This window comes from Gavia stellata, chromosome 7, assembly GCF_030936135.1.
Source record: "Gavia stellata isolate bGavSte3 chromosome 7, bGavSte3.hap2, whole genome shotgun sequence".
NCBI classification, from domain to species: domain Eukaryota; kingdom Metazoa; phylum Chordata; class Aves; order Gaviiformes; family Gaviidae; genus Gavia; species Gavia stellata.
The window spans coordinates 14,647,561-14,669,794 of NC_082600.1; the positions used below are offsets into that span (position 1 = coordinate 14,647,561).

General features: G+C 42.2%; 1 protein-coding gene across 4 annotated transcripts in view; it reads right to left on the reverse strand.

Annotated features, from left to right (window-relative positions):
- The window catches only part of EVL (Enah/Vasp-like), a 135,674-nt gene that overhangs the window by 50,954 nt on the left and 62,486 nt on the right, over positions 1-22,234 (reverse strand). For all 4 annotated transcript variants that reach the window (XM_059819281.1, XM_059819279.1, XM_059819280.1 and 1 more), the window contains exon 3: positions 19,124-19,301. In XM_059819281.1, coding sequence (XP_059675264.1) covers positions 19,124-19,301 — 178 coding nt within the window. The remainder of the gene's footprint in view (positions 1-19,123; positions 19,302-22,234) is intronic.

Below are 22,234 nucleotides of genomic sequence, written 5' to 3' on the forward strand. Positions count from 1 at the left end.
CCTTTTCTAGCTAGCACGTTTTACTGGTGAGAGCTGAGCTCACACTGAAATACCATGAAGCCTATCTCATACCATCAGCACACCCCATTACCCGCCGGCTGAAAAGTACTTTCGCATTTTAATCACTCCTCTCCATGTGAAGCCCAACAGCTGAAAATCCACTTCCTTCGCAGCAATTTTCTTTCCTTACCAAAGTATTGCACAAGACAGCGGTTTCCTCAAAACGCTTCCTCAGGAAACCCTCCTGCGGGAGATGGTGCTGAACTGGGGTCGGGGGCACAGAGCAGGAGAGGGACCGGCACGGGCAGGTGCGGAAGAGCAGGGGGGGCTCCCCCGATCCCTGCTGCAGGGGCTGGGCACAGAATGGGGATGGAGGGTGGCTGGGAGCAAGAGCCGGGCCCTGAGACTGAGGAAAGGAGCCCATGGGCTCTGATTGATGAAGAGCCCATGGGCTCTGATTGATGAAGCGGGATGGGGGGATGGCTCCATCCTATGCCCGGAGGAGAGGTCTGATGCTTACCAAGCAGCACTTGCACTTGGGACTTTGCGGCTCAGTGCACTCAGTACTGGAACAGGTTGCGCAGAGTAGTTGTGGATGCCCCATTATTGGAAGTGTTCAAGGTCAGGTTGGATGGGGCTTTGAGCAACCTGAGCTAGTGAAAGATCACAGAATCGTTTAGGTTGGAAAAGACCCTTAAGATCATCGAGCCCAACCGTAAACCTAACACTGCCAAGTCCACCACTAAACTATGTCCCTAAGCACCAGGTCTACAAGTCTTTTAAATACCTCTAGGGATGGTGACTCAACCACTTCCCTGGACAGCCTGTTCCAGTGCTTGATGTCCCTGCCCAGGGTAGGGGGGTTGGTCTAGATGATCTTCAAAGGTCCCTTCCCACCCAAACCATTCTATGATTAAAACTGGTCCATGTTGGTATATTGGGTTGGAGTACCACAGATTTTCAGGAACAAATTCATCAATGTTTTGCACACGCCTGGTGCAGGTGATCACACCTTGCAGAGGCCTGTGCAGGCCATTGGATGTGAGAACTTGCTCCAAATGTCCAGGTCCACCTTGCTGCTGTAGACCTGCTAGGCACCGGGGGGACAGCCCCACTGGCTGACACCACCCCAGACCTGCTCTGCCTAGAGCTGGGATGATGGCTCTGGTGGCTCCCCACCCCTCATCAACTCCCGTAAGCCACCACTGCGAGACAGACAGCTCTGCCAAGGCATGGTCACACAGTTTGCATGCTGTAATTGGGGTGGGGGAGTGCGGCACAGGAATCTGGATCCACACCGAATGCTGCCTGAGTCATAGGAGATGAAGCACCATTCCCCAAGGGGACCGGTAACATTAAGGATATTCATTCCTGCTTTGTCTTACCAATGTAAATTTTATTCCCATTTGAGTTAGAATGACCTTTATTTTCTTTGAAATAAAAATCCATGTGAATACAGTGCATTATTCACATATACAATGTGATATCTATTTTCATATCCGTTCCAAGTGCAAAAGGATATTAATATATGGGAGTGGGAGCTTTCATCTGATAATATTAGATTTCACTGCAATTCAACATAGAAATCCATCAGAAAAGCTCATAACTCTCATAACTGCTATCTGTGCTTAATACACACAGGGAATGGCACAGGACCTTAATCTGACATGCAGATGAATATAAATCCTTAAATAATAGTCTCTCTACATAGATGTCATTGTAAACATGCCCTTATCTTTACTACCCCAAAATAAAGATCTATTCTGACAAGACAAAGCCCTGACAATAACTTTTGAAAGTCGGTTAATGAAGGACAGTCTCACAACAAAGGGCTTCTTTCCTTAATCTCTGCAAGGCATTTCAAGCCCACACGGTGCAGCTGTTAGCCCTCTTTTAGAGACAGTTTCATGCTGAGGACTCCTGGCTATTAGATTGTTTGGCCATATGACTATGATTTTGGGGGATTTAGTTCTTTTCCCATGTACTACGAGCTGTGTATGCTGAGCCCTTTAAAAACACACCTCCCGATTCCTAGTGGTTCCTGAAACATCTTCTTTTAGGGGAACTGTATATGCTGTGAAAAAACACCACCCCAAAACATCAGAGTTTCAATTTTTTTATGCTCTGCACAAAGAAGCAGGCTCAGACGCTATGCTTCACCCTGTCAACAGGTTGAATTTTGCGTTTGCTCTTTTTTCTTAAAAAGTAATTGATAACATGAACAGAATACTTTTAAGTAAAAGCACTGGAAGACCATTCTACTACTGATTTAAATTTGCTCAGGCCAACCATCTCTGTTGACAAGCCCACTGCAGAGGACAAACCCCGAACAACTTGGGTCATGATGGCAGAAGCCCCAGAGACTACAGTTCATCCTTAAGCACTCTCATACTAATAGGAACTTGCATGAGGGGAAAAACACACTCCAGATGAAAAAAATGAAAGAAGCTAAGATTTAATGGTAACTTCTGTATGCACTGGGCTCAGTGAGAAGACTGAAATGTGGCGAGGAAAGCCCAGGAAAAAACATTTCAAAATCTCTAACCAAGGTTAAACTGGGAAAACCAAAACCACCTAATTTTAAAGCACATATGAACAGAAAACAGAAGCGTCATCATGCCCTTTCACAGTGCTGCAGAACAAAGAAAATGAAACCCGTAAATCAGCTGATTAGCACAACTGCTTATAAGGAACACAGGGAAAAACAATGCAAGCAGCCCCAGAAATAATGCCTAAAAATGGTGTATTTGCCTCCGTGCTGCCCCCAGAAATAGGGAGGCCAGAAGCAGGGACAGCCCTGGGCAGTCACATGCGGGCACAGCCGGGTGGCAAGGGCAAGGACTACTGGCTTATACAGCTTTCTACTCTTTACATCCACATTCCTCCTGATTTTACATATACATTTCCTTAATTTTATATTAGCAAATATTGCAAGTTTCTCCTCAAAACCACCAATGAAAAAAAAAGGACACTTTCAGAACCATTTTATATGATAAAAAACCAAAACACCCTACTATATCTGTTTCTCATGTAATATGAGAAGATATTGGTTTAATTTATGTAGTGTGAAAGCTGACAATATGTTTTGCAGTTTTGTTTAAATAGCTACTGTTCTCACGTTAGCCGTAAACAAATCTTGATGCTCAAAATAACCCGTAACAAAAATAATGTGAAATCCCGTAATTCCAGATACTGCTGATCAGGAATCATTACTGCATTACCATTTCTAGTGCAACAGTTCAAAAAGAATTTGAAGCTAAAATTTTTGGGTTTCATTTAAAAATTAAATTTAAAAACAATTTGTGAATTTGCACGAAGTTTATGCGGTTTTTTATTCTGAATAAAAGAGATTCCTTTTCTTCTAAAAAATCACAATATTTCATTTCAGCTTTTCAAACAAAACAGTTCTTTTTAGTTTTTTTTTAATTTGCCTTGAATTTGAGCTTTAAAATGGAAACACAAAAGAATGTCTAGTTTGAATTTCTCTTAATTTTGAATCGGAAAGCTGGGATTTTGTTATTGCCTTCAAGATAACCAAATATGGTATTTTACATTATATGCATTTGAAAAGAAAAGTGAAACAAAAGGTAATTTCAGAATGAAAAATGCATCCTTTATCTTATCAGGAAGGTCAAAAGTTCCATTTTGATTTTAGTAAAATAAAAAGTACAACCAGATGTAATGCATTTCTGGGCAAAAGTTTTGGTTTCTGTTAAATGAACCTTGAAAACCCTTGAAAACATTTTTCCCAGCCTCGATGAAATGGTGACTTACGCACCTCATGCCTGGTGCAGACTTCTCAGTGAGTTCCCCAGGCTTGATGCACCTCAAGAATGCTCCAGAAGAAACACACAGTTTGTTTCTTGCTGTATCTGTAATTAAACCTCAGAAGTTGAAGAGAAACTAGAACGAATATAAGCCATGGCAGTGAAATGCATGAGAAAACCTGCCTATAAACCAGACTTCAGAGCACTGCTTGCACACTCATCCCCCACTAATGCACCCAGTACACCGATGCTGACCTTTACAGCATGATCAAGGACACACCTCTGCACTGCTGAGGTTTTTGCAATGGTTTCTCAACGTATCACTGTAAAAATAGTCTCCTTGTGTATTAAAGCTTGCTGACCAAACCCCCTACCCCCGACTCATAACAGCTCAATTCAGTGGCCATCTGCCTACAACTTTCTGCACCATTTGCAGTGTCAGGGAAAACATTATTTAAAAATATGGCAGTGCTGAAAGATTTAACTGCAAAATAATGTGATCTAAGACAAGAAATATATACAGCACGACCCTAGTTGGGCAATTTCTGGACATGCCAGTAAACTCCGATAAGCAAAAAGAAGGCGCTTTGGGGGTTTACTCTCAGGCTGATGAGATAATGAAAAGCCACCCAGGGGCAATCTCGTCTGTAAGAAAATCATTGCAATAACAGTCAAAAAAATGCAGTTACTCTGGGCTTACAGGAATGTTACAGCAGACAGCAAAAAAAGGAATCAAATGCCAGCTCGCCTAAAGAGCGATATATCTATGTTTATTGTTCAAGCTTTAGCCCTGAAGTCTAAATATTAAATTTAGACTGATCAGAAAGGTCAGAGAGATGAGGAATGAAATAATCAACAGAAAGCATGAAGCATGCTTCCCTCTGGATCCTCACCTTTGTCACACTTTTCAAACCCTTCTTCCTTTCACAAACTAGGGGTAAATTCCTCATTTATCTCAAAGAGTCAGGAGTTTTGCTGCTGACTCTATGGGGACCAAGCTTTCTCCCGGTGCTTCCTGCCTCCACTGAAGATCCAGAAATCTGTCCATGCACTTCGGCCACGCATCTCCAGAGCACTGCAGCTCACATGCTGCCGCTGCCCTTTGGCTCCCTACATCCATCCACCCCTCCACTCCTGCTCAAGGGTGCCCCTCCTGCAGCATTGTGCATGCTAACTCTTGCCAGCCTTTGCATTAGATGTGCCACCCTCGTTAGTCATCAGCAGCACTTAGTGATTTGGCAGGCTCCGGAGGACACCAAAAGGCTCGTTTCTTTTCATCCGAGTTCAGTTAGCCTTGCTGTTTTGCTGATTCAAAATGTTTTCTTTTGCATTTAGCAAGGATCCCGTAAGATTTGCTGGCAAAGCATCTTGAGAAGTGAAACTGAAATGTATGTATTTGTAAATGATGCAGGGAAACCTAAGCACCCAGATCCAAATGTGCAGAGGTCATTTCTATTGTGGATGCCAATACCGGTTGCCTAGGGTATGTCGAAAAAGAAAAACCAAATATTCTGTCAACTAAAATGCCTTAGAATTGAACAACCACTGAATTTCGGGACAAGCCATATTCAAATGGATTTCTTACAATATCCAATCTTCTGAACGTCTTCCTGCTCCTGTCCACAAAGCACCAGACTGGCACGCGGGCACCTGCAGTCCTGCTCCTCGCTCTGCCATGCTGCAGGAAACGCAACATTTCTTCACAAGAATGAGCAATTCACATTCAGCAAGTTCAAGCAGTCAAAAGAGGTGATAATCTCAATGACTTGTGACCACATGTTTATTTTTAAAGGTGCGAAAAAAGCCAAGATACTCCTCAGTCTGTGCTGAATAATGTTCTTCCTCCGAGCAAACAGCCAAGTAGTGTCATTAGAAATACATACAATCAACACCAATTTACATGTATCACCTGCTGCAAAGACACTGTCACACCATACACCGACTTTTTTGTTGCAATGGTTACACCAACAGCACCGAGAGAAGCAACACAGCCAGCTACATGTGTGTGTAAGCCTGCTCCTTCCCAGCATGATAGCTCTGGGCATTGTACCCTGGGAAGTTTACTACCAGGTTCCACCTCTTGTAAGTTTTAGCTTGGTATCAAGAGTCTGAACTTACCATCTGAAGCCTATGACCACAGAAGACAAAAGTTTGAGCAAACCTGGAGCAAGGTCTTTGCCTGCATTGGCCAGGAATAAGGGATTTGGAAACATTAGCTTACCATAGCTAGCTGGGGGGATCTGGGCACTTCTGAAAATACCAACAATACTCTCCAATGTCTATATGGCTGGCTCCCTCCCACCTCACCCATTCCTATCCTTCGCACTCTTTCAAGAGAAACAAAATTTGAATGTCAGATCAAGAGGTCTACTCTTCTCCCAGTTCTTGCAGTGTAAGTCTCTAGCTGTCAAACCTTTAGGTGGCAAGTTTCTCAGCATGGTCAATGCACATATTGTCAGTTCAAAGACTAATACAACAACAGGTTTATCCCTAACAACATTCTTATTCACAATAATACTCTGCAGTCCTTGCAGAAAACCATTTACACTAATTTGCTTAGACAACATTATACAAGAGAAGACTTGCAGATGACAAATCGTAGCTCATTGTCACCTACTACAAATGACTGATTCTAAAATTTCTGCTTTACAAAACACACTGGGACCGTCTCTCTTGCACTGCCTCCTGGGCAGTACTTTAGAAGCCCACAGCCTCCATGTGCAGCGCAGTTTTACAGCTGTGCCTTCTGTTTAACTCTTGCAGTTGACAGTGGGGGCATGTTTTTGCAAAGCACCTCTGTGCCAGCTGCCTCTCAGCTTCCCCACAGCAGCATTCTGCCAATTTGCAGACCACCACTAGAATCTGAGAAGAATTAAATTTGCAATCCCGTTGGCTCCTTCTCATGTCCTCTGAGTCTTGCATAAGATCAGAATAAAAAAGGACTTCCATACATTGAATTATGCATGGTCTTAGAGTAAAATAAAGTCATGTCCCTATTGTAAAAGAGCTATAGCTCCACTGATTATGTATTAAAATACAACCCTCTAGGTATCTGTTGCCTGATTGGTTGTGGTACATCAGGCCTCTGTAATCACTGGCTTCAAATTCACAATATTCCTACACAGAGTTGAAACAGAACTTACCATTCCCATAATCTGGGAACCTGTTTTTGCAAAGTACAAAATTTGGTTAATTATATTGCTGGGATAGGATGCCATTAGTACAGAAATAGTTCCTTCATGGATGCCTCTGTCAGGGCATATTCCTCTCTCTTACTGGAGCTTCAGATTAGGAGCAGTGGTGGATCAGGGTGCTCAGTGCTCACCTGCAGACGAGGGGGGATTGCCTTTGGAGCTTGTCATTACTTACGCTAAGAGAAGATATTAGTACATATTCTTGTCTATGGAAATGCTGATGTTTTTCTGCTATCTCCATAAAGGAGGAAGGGAGACAGACATAAGAAAGGAAGACAGACATAAGAAAGGAAGACGTAGAAAGGACTCGGGAGGAACGCCCTGGAGATGGGAGAGAAAAGCACTGAGTAGCACGGCAAGAGGCTGAGCCTGCAGCTACAGTAGACTGAGCACACCAAACTGAGGTGTCCCTCAGAGGGTATCAGTCCTACTGACTACGAAATATCAGCTCTCTGGTCCATGTATAAGGACTAGTTTCTAGCCAACATATTCTAGTCTGGCAGTCATGGGTGCTTTCTCAGAGGATTCAGAAGCACAAAATGAAGCACTGTTTTGCAGACACAAAGAGGAGGATGCTTCTTCACACGTCTAAGCCAGGGTAAAACTGCAGGTGTTGAGCATGTACTTCTGCCAGCAAAGGCAATGCTGCTGGAAGGCCATCATCCACCACATAACCCTTGGATCCCACCAACCACAACTGAAACCTAAGGGACCAGTCCTGAATTTCTTGGGCACCAAACGGTCGTCTCAGTGAGATTCTGGCGAGATTAAGAAGAGCACAAGATGGGTCTCTTATGTAAGGTTTGGTCAATATTGGAAAACTGGGCTCATTTAAGCACTTGATTCTCTCCCCTAGCATAGAGGATAGGCTTGCATCAAAATAGAGCAGAACAAGTACAGTAAGTAACTACTGTTATTTTCCTTCCATCTAGGGAATGAAATAGGCTTACATTTCTCCCTTACATTGCTGTGCCCACAGTATCTACTTCCAATACCGTGCTGTACTGCACAGAGGAAGATGTACACAGCGTTTTTCAGGCGCTGCACTAACCACCAGAGGGGTCCCTGGAAACCAGCAGTGGAGGAAACGGAATGAAAATTGATGTTTTCTATAGAGCGCTCTGGAATACTAATCAAGACCAACAGATGAAGCAATCCATGCAAATCAGATTTACGGTGATTGCTTTGCAGGGTTTGGCTTTTTTATCACTAGAACTGGAGCAGATTTTTAAACGCACCTTCAAGACCTGAATCACGCTGCCTTCTCCTCAGCTGTGCAGCTCAGCACGTACAAGTGCAAAGGCTATGTGCTTCGTGAACTAAAATCACCTATTAGCAGATGACTTCCTTCCTGAACTGCAGGACGACCCGAGTTTTTTCCATTTGATCACAGTTGCAGTTCACTCCCTGCTGTGTCGCAGGGACTGTGCAGCTTGTTGAGCCACCAGCCAGCAGCACAGGACTACATCCACCCTCATCACCTTTAGGTGAGCCGTCCTCGTTCCGTGGAGTGGAAAGGAAATTATACCATTTTTGTAGATGCCTAGCATTTACATGGCTGGAGTTCACTTAAATGAATCCCATTTCCAGCTGTGTTTCTTCATTGGGATTAACTGGAGAAATTACAACAGTTGCTTCCACAAGGGTCTGAGATTCTGCTTCAGAATGCCACACAACCTAGAGCTTTTGGGTCTCTTGGTGAAAAAGAAGATGCTGGATGACCGCACAGAGTCATCTAAGAAGGCAATTAATAGACTTTGCGTGAGCTCCCCGGGGATTACCAGCCAGCAGCAGAAGCTGCTCTACATGCTTTGCTGGCGGCAGCATATGGCAATTCACTCGATGGTTGGAGTTAAGCAGTAGACTTTCCCCTCAGCTGAGCCTGCCGTTGGAGAGGGCTACAGAGCCCTACCTCCTCAGCTGCACCACTGACTGTCCCCCCTCAGCTCTGTGGTCCTAAACACTGTGTGTTTTGACCAGGAGCACATTTTTTAGTGAATATTGTCTACGCAGTGAACTGTGGCACATAATGAAAGCAAAGTTTAAAAACAAAATTCAAAACACTATCAATTTTATTTTGATTACATGTGAAAAATCCTCTCAGCTCAGCAACTTATTCCTGACTTCTGTCTGTATACGTGCGAATTTCTTCCCGAGTTCACTTCTAGTACAAAATCCAAAAATTTGCATGTATAAAAGACCATCTGTTTGCAGAGCTCAGGCAGTCAGAGAAGTGGTAATCTGATGTGCATTGCTCATGTGAATACACACATGCGGATGCACACAACACACACATATTCCTGTGAGTTCTCACTAACTGTCCCAGGGAAATCCAGGGAGCATCACTAAAAATACGGCTTATGTGCATTAGTTTCCAGGTCCCTAATTTATTATTATTAAACCAGAAGTTTAATTATTATTGTAGCTACTAATTAATTATAGCATAATTAGAAATAATTAATCTATTAATTAGAAAGTTTGGGAGAGGATCATAGCAAAATTGTCATAAACCAGAGAAGGGTTCTTAGCAGCAATCCTTTACAGTCAGTGAAGAAAAAGAGAGGAAAAACAGGCTGAATTTTGCCTAGAGGTGCCTGGTAGAGACACCTAAAATATGTAACAGAACGTCCCAGGAGCATGTTACTGTTCTTTGACCGCAGAGACAGCCCAGCTCAGATACAAAACCCTCTACCACAGATGCCTACATTTCTACTCCAGTTAACAGGAGGATCATGATCACACAATCATTAGTCGTTTGGAGTGGGATCACTGCTAGGGGAGTATAACAATTATTGTGTAGAGACAAAGTATTGTAAGATCTGGCTTTTAGCTAGGAACCCAGAAAGTCTACTAAATAAAAAAAGGAGCAAGTTTCTTGACAGCTCAGCAAATATAAACCCAAACATATCTTAATCCCAACACATAATCTCAAGTTAATCACTGATATAAATTAGCTAGTACCCAAGAAGTAGCATAGGGTACCAATGAATAGTATAAAATACCTAATTGGGGGGGATAACACTAGAATTAGACAACATCATCATTATCAGAAGGCACCATTTCTGCAAGATGATTCAAAATTAATACAGTATGTATTCCTGTGTTAAGCATAGTCACATAGTTATTCATGTTGTTGAAAGCTGGAGATGTCACTTTCCGTACAATCTCTTGGAAGTTTCTATAGTTTACTTTTCCAAAAATAGATAGCATTTGAAGGAGCACAGCATCATCTTAAAAATCAGTCTGTGTTTGGTGATTCAGGTTAGGAATGCCTACTGGTAGTTATCACTCTACGCAAATCTGGATCTGGGTAACTACCATCACAGCACACTGCCTGGTCATTTTTTTCTTTTAAGAATGAGGGCATCCCTTACAGTATTTAAAATTATTTTCAGTATTCTTTCTCCTTTTTTCCTCTAGTGAGAAAAATTTCACAGAATGTTCTTTTCAACTTATACTATGACATTATATATTATGAACTATACCAATACTTGGCTTTAAAAATAGTGTGAATCAGTCTGAAGAGTGGAGTGGGATGTCAGTGTATGTACAGAGGTAAACAGATCATTGTTCTGCACGGAATTACAGCACCTCTAACTCATGCAGGGTCTGAAAAGGAAGACAAACTGCCCTAAAAAAGCAATTCTTATTCTGACACAAATGAAGTCATGTTATTTTAGAGACTATCCCAGGACACCAAATATCGAAGCACTTTAAGAATGACAGAAAATGAACAGAAAACTGAAAGAAGTTTTCTAAAAAAATCAGATGTCTTCCAGGGAGCAATTTCTCTTTCACTGAAAGAAATCAGATGCTCAATCAATAAATAGACGTGCCATAGTCCGTTACTGTTGAGCAAAGCAAAATGCACTGAGACCTGACATGCCGAAGCATGGCATTGGAAAAGGTAAAGGGAAAAATACTCTTCTCATCACAAAAAGCCATTTGCTCCTCATATGCTTCAGATTTTTGCGGAGCTGTGGACTCCAAGCACAGACTACGGGTTTACACAGGAGGTAGGAAGCCAGTCTGGGGTGTAAACTCACCCCTTTGCTCATTGCTTGCGCAGAGCAGAGGGGCAGAGCCCACCACCGCCCCCCCGAGGAGCTGCACCGGGGGTGCCAGCAGTACACTGCTGGTGCAGGATGGTGACAGGTACTCCTTCTCCTGCCGCGTCCCGGGGACAGGAGGGGAAGCAGAGGAGGGAGAGCCACGGCGTCTCCCGGGGCAAGGCAGCTTTCACGCTTCTGTGGCTCGAGGCTGAGCTCCAGTCACAGCCGTGGCTTGACACAGGGCATGGTGTATCTATAGCCCAGACTAAACCCCCAAAAAGGAGCCCTTGCCAGATGAAGAGGTATATTCAGCAAGGAAACATCCTACAAATGGTGTCCAAATGAACAATGGCCAAAATCTGGCCTACACTGCTTGCACATAAATTACTAGACTTCCTAAATTCTGATAATTACTTTTTTTCCTAAATTAATATAATCTTCTGCCACTTATCCTAGTCTAGTGAAAAAGCTACATTGTATCTCCTAGCACTGAGCTCTGGGAACTTTGCCAGTTTGCACCAGTTTCAGAAAAACAAGGGTTTGAGGGCAATGGTGCTAGGGAATCTCACTAGCAGAAGTCTTCGCTCTCAACGTGCGCAAGTCTCTCAACAATTTTCTCCCCACACAGTTTCCTTCCTGAAGTGGTTTTCATTTAGTGCAGAAGAATTCAGCACAGCAAAAAAACATCAGTGAGAGATTCAAGAGACGTTAGATTTGTTATGCTCTTCAACGAACAGAGGCACCTTTTGTTGCTCTAGACGTGCGACAGCGGCTCCGGCACTGCCGCTGCTCTAAGCAGGGATATAATAGAGTCCTGCAGAAAAGTGGCTAAGACGCGTACAAGCAACATGCCATCGGTTTTTATTAGCGTAACACTGGGAGTGCACTTCACTGCCCTGGAAAACTTTCTGCCGTGGATCCCTACCATCTGGGGGATTGAAAAACTGAATCGAAAAAGATGATGCCTACTTCTACAGAGCAGAATAATGAAATAACGGTTTGATACTTCCTGACACATGAATAATAGCAATGATGTTTACAGTTCTAACACTGAAAGGAGTCTATAATCCCAGTTTATCTATTCACAAGTGAAGCAATTCACCTTCTGTGCTCCACTCAGCTGGAGCCAAGCTAATACAGAAGATTAACCAGTTTTACTCACGGCTTCTTCTGGCTGGGACAACTTCTTCCAGTTCTGGTTTTAAACATGCTTCTCTTAATGTGAACTCAACTTAGGAAGCGTACCCGGATTCTTAGAAATGTCATATATCCATCCCAGGAAACCCAGGTTAACCTGAGAAGAGGGCACGTGAGCAGTTTTGCAGGCAGGGGAAGCTTGCAAGGAAAGTGCCCATAATTCCAGGAGGAGAAGTGTTGGTTATTTTGGAAACAGGGACATTGGGCTTGTTATTCCCATCAGCACAGTAAGGAAGAGCCTTGGGAGCAAGACACGACGAGTGCTACTATGGTGCGAGCTGACGGTTTTCAGCTGTGGTAGCAAGGGACTCCTGCCCTCAAAGGGTCGGGCTGTGACACCGAACACGTGGTGGGACACTGGTTGCTCAAGAAAATTCACACCTTGTTTGCTGTGTAACAGCTCATCTCTGTCCAGGTCGCAAAGGAAGGAAGCTATTCCTATAGCAAGCAATATACTAAAAGATTATTTGTAAGTCAGGTGGATTTTCCTGGAACAGTTCCAGTGATAAAGCAATGCAGCAGACAGATGAAAGGAAAAAGCTCATCATCGTAGTTAAATTTTCCCTCCCTCTTCATTGACTTACAAAGCACAGCAAGTTAGATCAGAAACTGCCCTATCTGCAGAGCATTTCTGAGCAATTAAAGTTTATATTGAAACTGGAGTAGGCATGAGGCTGGAAAAATTGTGATATTTATTTCTCCAAACCTTTCTCTGGTGCTTTTGGAAGATGTCACTTGGGAAAGATTTATTCCCCTGGGAAAGCTTTGTTTTTTAAAGAAGCAAAAGCTTTTTGTATTTTTAACATGCACCCAATTAACCATTGCCTGTGGCTTGCTATTCTGGCTAGCACTAGGTGGCTGACAACACGGATCATATTTACACTAGTAAATTTAAAACTCTGTTATTTACAAGTTCTCTGTGCCTACATTATGAATAGGAACAACTTCTGGGATGATTTGCTTAAAAGACCTGGAGCAGAATGACACGCTTATGGCCCTGCAATGCCCACACAATATGAGGTTACACAAGTCTTTAAATGTATCAGCACACTTAAAAGTACAACATGCACAGAATATGCCATTTTAGTGGTTTATAATCTGCACCAACACCCCTGATAGCGTGGGAAATGAGTCCGCAGCAGAGTATGCAAAGCACCTCACATGGGGCATGGATCTCTTGACACCAGCACAGTTTTGGAACCATCTGCCTGCAAGTGGGCACCGTTCTGCGGTGGGTCCCCTCCATTATTGATGAGTTATTTTATGTATTATGCAGTACTGTAATGAAGATGCAGTCTTTTGTCTTCCCATGCTGTGTCCTCTGTGGTGCTGGGAAGTCTTTGGGCAATACTATCAAATAAAACAGTCACTGCATTGTAGAAGATGAATGCAGCTGACTGACTTTCCCAGCGGTTACACTTCAGTGCCACTGAAATATCGAGAGATGTGGGACTAGCTGGAAAAATTCTAATGAAAAAATGAGCTGAATATAACATTACAAAATTCTGTAAAAAGAAAATTGTGTAGACTTTCATCTGAAAATCCAGTGCACACACCCTGCACTGACAGAAACCTTGCAAATACTTAAGGCATGTACTAGGAGAAAGAATGTATGCTATATACTGCCAGTTTATCTGCTGTTTGATGAATCAATGCTTTAAATGCTTTATTCTTCTATTTCTCTCCTTATTTTGGAGGGCTCAAAGTGCGTTCCAAGGAACTTCCTCCCAGCAATATGGAAATGCAGTCACTTCTGGTCGAGGATAAGAGCAGAACGACTGAAGGAATGGAAAAAGATCTTCCGAAGAACTTCTTCAAATCTAATTTATGGGCAAGGGGGCTGGAGAAATACATGTCAAATAATCCACAATGGTGGAAAAGAAAAGCCAGCAGATCTGCTAATCAGAAGGAGAGGAGTGAGGAGCAATCCTTCTTACTGCCAAAATGTTCTCCCTACAGAGTTAAAGCTGGGTCGGTGAAGCTCCGTATTGGAAGGCACGGGGCTGAAATCTGCACCCTCTGTGACCCACATGTCTGTATTGTGTGGTCTGTAAGCCACTTAGAACAAGAAAATGGCTTTGTTACAAGTAAAAAAACCACCAAACCACTATTCATTTTCTTCAAGCCTCTCCCCTACTATTTCATGCTTTCCTCCAACTTCTCCCTTCTTAGTCAGATAAGGCAGCTGACCTCTTTAACTATGACTAACTCTTCAACATAGCCCTCTGCATAAGGCTTTCCAGCATGTGGTGTTTACGCTTAGAAATATAAACTATTTTCTTGCATTGTAAGTCAACAATAACTATCCAAGTCCCCAGGGCAAAGACATCAAAAAAAAAGCAAAAGTCCATAATATGTTACATTCCCTATGTCATAGGCAGCATTTACTAGTACGCTGCATGTATCAGACTCTCAATTCTTCTCCAAGAGGTACCAAGTCTTTACACCATGGAAGCCCAAGATGCCCTCACAGCTGGTCATGCCAAGCCACAAAGCCAAGCCACTGCTTCCTTCTGCAGAATGTTCTGATGGAAACATGCAGGTGCTGCCAGGGACCAGCAGGGACGCGAGGACAGTGTCTGAAGTGAACAAATAAGGAGGGAAAGACACGAAGCCATTCCTTTGCCCGTCTCTAGCAATTTGGTGAGCAAGAAAGGAGAGAAAATAGCCTCATTCCCTCTCCCAGGGAAGTGTAACCACTCACTGGGAGAAGTACTGAGTGTGCAGGCTCCGTTAAGCCCTGCAGAAAGAGTTACTTTCATCACGGGCACCACCGGCTTTCCTACAAAATTATGTCAGAGAAGAACTTGCCCATTTTAGCTTACTGATATCCTCATCTTATGTCCTGCTCCAACAACCATGCTGTGCTGCCACCAGTCATTGCATTCATTAAATCTAAGAGGATGTAAGCTCTGAAGAACATGAACCTTGTCTGCTTACCAGACATCAAACAGCCTGCAGGCAGGATCCGTGCAAAATGCTTTTTCTGCAGTGTTCAGCCTGGGCAAGAAGGGGTGATTCTCTGTTCCCAGTGAAACCCAGCTGCGGGTGACAAGGTAGGCCAGTGACACTCCTTGCATCAGGTAACTCATGCCAGTAAAAGGCCTGGCTTCAGAAAGTGGACTCCCATGAAAAAAACCCCCAATGTAATTGGAAGTCATTTGTCATACTAATGGTCTTACTAAATGACACCATTAAAGAACCATAAGCAAGAGATTGGTAATGAGCAAGTCAATGTTATCATTTGCTCTCATTTTGCAGGCTGGCTCAGGACCAAGTCTTCATTTTTTATTGCAAAGGAGAACAGATTAAATAGATGTATAAGGAAATCAAAGTAATTAGGCATATAAACAAGCTGGCAGGTAAACAATTGTGATTCAGTGAGACAGCTGTGAACCGCTAAAGGAAGGATGGTACACATTTGTATTATTATTTTCTTTTTAGTCTTATTTTATCTCATTTTAGATTACTCCCAACATGATCATTAGCATCCTTACAAAGCAGAAGACTGAGCTGAGTATGTGTTCAGCTCCTGCACTGCAAGGCTTGCTTCACCCCAGCCTGAGGACGCGCACCAGGAGAGGCTCCCATCGCAGCACTGAGAATTTGGCCATGCAGAAGATGGCCAGCCCTCCCCGTGGGTAAGAGTATGAGTTCATCCACTGAAGAAATAGGACTAGACAGCAAGTTTAGACTATGGCTTTTCTCCCAACTTTCCCAAACTTTGGGATGTCAGACCCCTGGGAGGAATCCCTCCCCAGGGATGATCTTGACACGCAACCCAGGTTAACACAGGCTCATGAGTCAGCAGCTGGATTTAGGATCTGATTCAGCCCATTTAACCGTAGGCATTTAGTGAAGCACTCGGTTTAGTTTTCACTAGTGCCCGACGTAACCAGTGCAGAGCGATAGACACCTCTGTGGCGAATGATCTCAGGTCTTGCAGTTGCTCTCGTGAAGAAGTGGGACAGCACAGTAATTCTGAACGCTAGTTCATAACTGTATATTCATTTGAAGTGACTCATTCATTTTAAAGTCAGCACTGCCTAAAAATTATTTCCGACTCCCCAAAACACAGACTGCTATCATTTTTTTAAACTAATTCAGCTTAATGCGCCATTCAAAAACCCACACCATTGCTTTGTGACTAAGACTAGTTATTTTCCCAAATGTTACAGTACCCTGACTCCACATCTGCTGAAGATATGATGCAGTCTCAGATTTTCTGCTGTAGTCTACCATGATTAATTTTAGTCTATGCAAGTGGGTGGTAGAACGAAGGGAGAAGCAGTCATGGAAGCCAGAATCTGTATCCAACTATGGGAGGATTAGCAGTATCTAGACACAATAATGTCTCAGCAGGGAATATATGAAATAAGTAATCATTAGAAATAGTATATCCCAAGTAGTGGATGCAGCATATCCCAAACTGTGGAGCTAGCAGATAGATAGAGTATTCTGTACTAAGGATGAATGTGCCAGAGGGAACCTCTGTTTAACTCTCTGGTTTTGGTTGAGGATTTTATTAGTGTGTGAGCAGTTCTGCGCATACAAATGCACTCCTTAAAGCTGTCATCCATCTGCATAAGCATATGGGCAGCTTTAATACATGGATACGTAGATATAATAAATACATTTTTTCCCTAATGATTTTTCCATATGAAAAATCAAACCCTAATGCAGCACGCAGGCACAGAACGGATGGAGTATGCAGGCAGTGGCTGTGCCTGAAAAGATATATGGATATGTGTGCTGTGTGAATTCCTATCTATCTGCATTAATTCATGCCCACAAATGCTTATGCGCTATATGAGCCTAGAAGAGCAGATCTGAAAAAACGTTTTGTACCTTATATCCATTATATACTTTTGCTGTCAACTCGCATGCTGAGACCTTTGCAATAACTGGGAAACCTATGATGATATAAAAGTCCTCAATATAATCTATTATTAATTAGTAGCTAATATAATTTTAGAGATAAATAGTTATAAAAATAAATTTTGTAATTAAAAAAATATTTTTGATAAAATTAAAATTTGGGAATTTGTTCCCTAGAATCAGATTTAAAAAAAACCCACAAATGCTGAAATTCCCTTTAAACCAAATTTCAGTTTTTGACAAGCTCAGCTGTAAAGAATCAGTTAGCACTCTTTGAAACTTTTAACACTTCATGTATGAGAGAAAAGGGGTTGTTGAAGACTGAATGTTTACCAGGTAATTTTTTTTCTAAAAAAGAAAATAGAAGATTTTTTCATCTGTGACCCAATTCATGTCTGTCTATGTGACAACTACAAACTTTAAATGCAAGCTCTTCATCATAGGCTGGATCTTATGTCTGTAAAGCATCTAACACACTTTGTTGTGCTAAGTAAATGTATAAAAGAATACCCCCAAAAATGCAAATTATTATTTGCTGTATATTCATAAACTTCTCAGAAATCTAATAGGCTTTTCAAGTACTCAAAAATACTTTCTTAAAAATACCTGTTGTTCTTTGCTAGGAGTAGCTAACATAATTAAAGTATCCACCTTAAGTTAGTTTCTTTCATTTCAGCCTATGAGCAATAAATTATCATCTTGAGACTCGTGTTTCCACAAGGCACCTCCCTGGAACAACCTCAAAATCCTGCAAAAACTCCACTCCCTTTGATGGGAAGAGACAGATGGGAAAAAAAATGCCAAACTTAAGGGTTTTCAGAAGAAAGGCAGACTCATCATAGACATTAAACCAATCACTACATCAAGACCATAGTCAAAGTATCCAAATTTTGGAGTCTCATCTGGTGGTCTAAAAGGGTTGAGCACATATGATCAGCCAAAGAGCTCTGTACTCTTCAGACTTGCATAAGTTTAGGACTGGTGAGTGTTGGCCAGATTTCTTCCTGAAGTCTCCTGCTGTGGCACAACTAGAGCTCAGTACTTCTAAATATAGCTCAGAATTTAAGACATTTTTGGTGACTTTTTCATTTGTCAACTTAATGGGATGAATGGAAAGAGCAAAAGAAAAAAATACGAACTTTTATACTACAAATATACCTTTTAGTAAGACGTATTTGTGTATTGAAGGTTGTCAGGAGACAACCTGTCTCTAGAGAGCTGCTGTCCGTCGCCAGTGAACACTACAGTGAAACCTGGACAGCAGCAAGTGATGTAAACGTTGACTCAAAGGTGTTTTCAAAAGGAAAATAGGTCTGTGGTGTGTATTTTGCAGGAAAAAAGACACCACACAAGGATTGCTTTCTGTTCCCAGCCTAGGAGCTGCAGAGAGGTCATAGGCATGTAACCAAGGGCAGTACTTCATCCAGATACTGCAGACCAGAAACTGGTTTCCATTGAGAAACCAGCACTTTATTTTTGGCCCTCGTCCAGCTAGTGCGATGGCAATTTCACAGAACAGTAAACTTCACCACAGACTTCAACTGCAGTCAATATAGTACTTAGGAAGAACATCAGTCAATGTACAGAGTACAAGCCTTTGCATTTTACCTTACGAAATAACCGAGACACCACACACTCTGCTTTTTGAAAGCTGGCCCACAAGAGCCAACAGCTGTAGCTGACACCCAACACACTGGAAATACCAGCTCCAAGTTCTACCTTATAATTGCTAATTTTATTCTAGCTTCTGTTTATTTAAAGTTATATTCTGCCATCTTACATGTAACAACTATTGATTTCCTATCATGAATTAAGGCACCATGAAAAATTAGAAGGAACGCGAATAAAACCTGAAAACATGTACAATTTGTACCACAGCAAATGCTGATCTAAAGGCTGTCTACCAGAGACCGACTTTTTTTATTATAATGTGTTTTATAATGGCAGACTATCCAATACAACTGCACTAGGTGATTGATAACAAGCACTGTAAAATGTCACAGTTTAATAAAGAGCGTAGTGGCTGCTAATTTACCTCCATCTTGTGAGTTCATGATATTCAGAGCAAACAGCATTGCATTGGAGAACGTAGTAGCCTCTTCTTTGCTTGCAAAATTCAAGCCATAGACCTGCCGTGCATCGCGCCATTGATGAAAGGTAGGTGTTGCTTGGTTGTACTTCAGTCCTTTCACAATTGAGTAATTAATCACTACCTGTGATTTGAAAGAGAACAGTGAAGATTAAAAATAGTTCTGTTTTCAGTGAGGAAAAAAACCCCAACCCTTTGGTAAAGGTTAATTAAATTGGTAGAGGCAATTCATAAAGCAGCTCCTACATGGCTGTATGGTAAGGCAGCGTGTGTTCTGATGACAGAAGACCCACATCTGGGGGTGAGATTTACAACAGTTCAATTCAGCCTCAGGGACTTGCAAGCTAGTTTTGCAAAATCTATTACCTGCTCATGTTTTCTACAGCACCTCTGCAGGATACAGCTGTGCAGATACTGCAGACAGATGTCAGGAGTCAGGGCCAGCAGCTGTTGCCATCTTTTGGGGAATGATCATGCACAATTGTCAGGAAAAGAGCCAGACAGAGCTCTTGGCACTAACCCTGCCCTACAGCAGATAGATAAATGTTAAAGTCATTGCCCTGGCTCTGCTTCTCTCCTCCCATGCCTCTGATCACCACCAGCTTCTTAAGTTGAGGGAGTTTTTTCTCTAGAATCAGATAGGCAATGACAAAACCAAACAACCAAGTATTTCCTCTCCCACCTCCTCCCTTGCTGTAGGCACAGTAATTTCCAGGTAAGGGGTGACTGCAGCAGAAGGGTGTTTCTGTATCTTTTGATTTAATCTGCTAAATACAATGCCCTCTTTATCCTTGGGCAGGGCACATGGGACATGCAGCTACACAGTACACCTGGGATCTGACCAGAAATCTCCAAAGCTACAAGCGTAAGCTGCTCTAGCTGAAGGTGGAGAGGCAGGAGTGTCTGCTGCATCGCTAATAAGCCAGAGGGACCCATGGCAGAGACAGCACGCCTGAGATACCCATCTGTGGGCTGACAATGGCACTCTGTTGTGACGCAAATTTAAGAAACAAAATGCCAACAGAAAGGATCATAATTATTCTCATAAACAGGCACGATGCAGTTGAAAAAAGAGGAGTAGGACATGGAGGCTCCCTCTTCATCAGCCCACAGAGGCTGAGGGCAGTAGGGAACCAGGGACAGAAAAACTTAAAATTATGAGTAGGGAAAGTCTGAAGTTCATTATTCAAATACAGCAAATCTAGTTTTGAATATTCAAGATTTTCTCTAGAAATGGAGCAATTTTGGCTGGCGTTTTATCAAGAACCAGAACAATCCCACAATTTCTGGTCCTCGTTGAAAGCCAATCAATGGAAATCCTCCATCAAACTAATTTGTATGGCTCATCTGTAAACTAGGTGGGCTGGACACTGGTATATGGGAGTAGGAAGAGGGACCTTGGTGCACGCTGTTTGGGAACTCACTCTTAGCGCAAGTCTTACCAACCTGGGCTTGGTAAGATGGGAGCAACAGCTGAAGACAAGGCAACAGAGGGCCAGTAACAAATAAATGCTGTACACGGTATTTATTGTTACAGCTGGATCCCACACACCAGAAAACCTACCAATACATCTTTTTTGCAGTCTGATTGACCAGTACTTTGCAAAATTTTCTGTTAGTACTATTATTGCATCTAAAAAACTCCACCATATTTGATTAGATTAACAATATTTTTGCTGGATGACTGACAGTTGTTCTCAATTATAAAAACAGTTTTAAAACTAATTTCAAAGATGAATGTCTCCTAGCTCTGAGTTTTGACTCTTCAGTGGATTGCCACTTTAAATTGGCAGAAAAGCATTAGACCTAATACATAAGGAGCAAATTGTTTTTCACACATTCCTGTATTTGAAGGATGACATTGTCTCATTGATATAGATAATTAACAGATGTCTAACAACGACACTATTTTAATACATAAAAAATTACAGAAACCAGCAAAGAAGCCACTACACCAGTACGTAATTACACATATACCCTATTTCTGTAATGCATTTACTTACCAGAGCCAGCATTAAACAGTGACATAGCAGATAGTCTTTGAATACTTGGACTAGCTTTAGGCATAAATTATCCTGATGGTTAGTGAACATCAGCTATCTGGTCCAACTGTTGCTCTCAAACCAATATCGTTATGAAGTTTCCATGTAAATGCACTGGGCAGCAATCAGACCTACACTGCTTTTTTGCCAATCTCATAGAGAGATTCCTGACCTGTGATCCAAAGAGAGATGCAAGGCAGCCTACATTTGGTACACAGGCTCCCAAGAGTTGGTCCTCTGAAAACAGGAACCGCATGGCCAGCATGCTGCATGGGAAGCCACCCACACCAACCAGAACGACGGGGAAACCACGTCACTCTGGTCACAGCAAAGCCATGAACTCATTCTTATAGCCGACAGCTTAGATAGCCCTTTTCTCTTGAAAAATGGTGACATCACCCCCATTCTACCACTGAGCATTGGGAGAGCCTGTACCAATGTTGCTCAAACTCAAGGAGTCTCTGGAGCATCAAGTAGACTCATGCCTGGATTACTAACCCAACAGTTTTAACATGTACCAATTTTTAAGTTTTCCAACCACTTCTGAGTATTTTAACCAAGGGAAGGCACAGCCAGTATCTTTGAGGAAATGTTTAAAAAGACTGTGAGCTTCTACCACTTTGCAAAGTGAGTATTTCTCACCTACTAAAAGAATCTTCTGTTTCAAAGGACAGCACTGTTAAAGTTCAAAGAGCACCAGAGGGTGTAGTGCAGTTGTATAATGACAGAAATTGTAAAAACCTATGCCAAAAATCATTTAATAGAAGTCAGGTAAACTGTTCAAAATTTGCTTTCCCAGAACATTGACCCAAGGAGCTCAGCGAATCCGCTCTGTTCTGAGGTTTGATCCCTTAAGTCGTATAAAGACAGAGTTTGAATGTTGACCTTCAGTAAGCATCAGGATGCCTACACATGTAATACCTTGTTTTCAAACTCAGAGAGTTTAAAACTGGGAAATGAAACATAAAATAGCCAGAGTTTCATTTTATTTCCTTTAGTTAATGTTTCTAGAAAA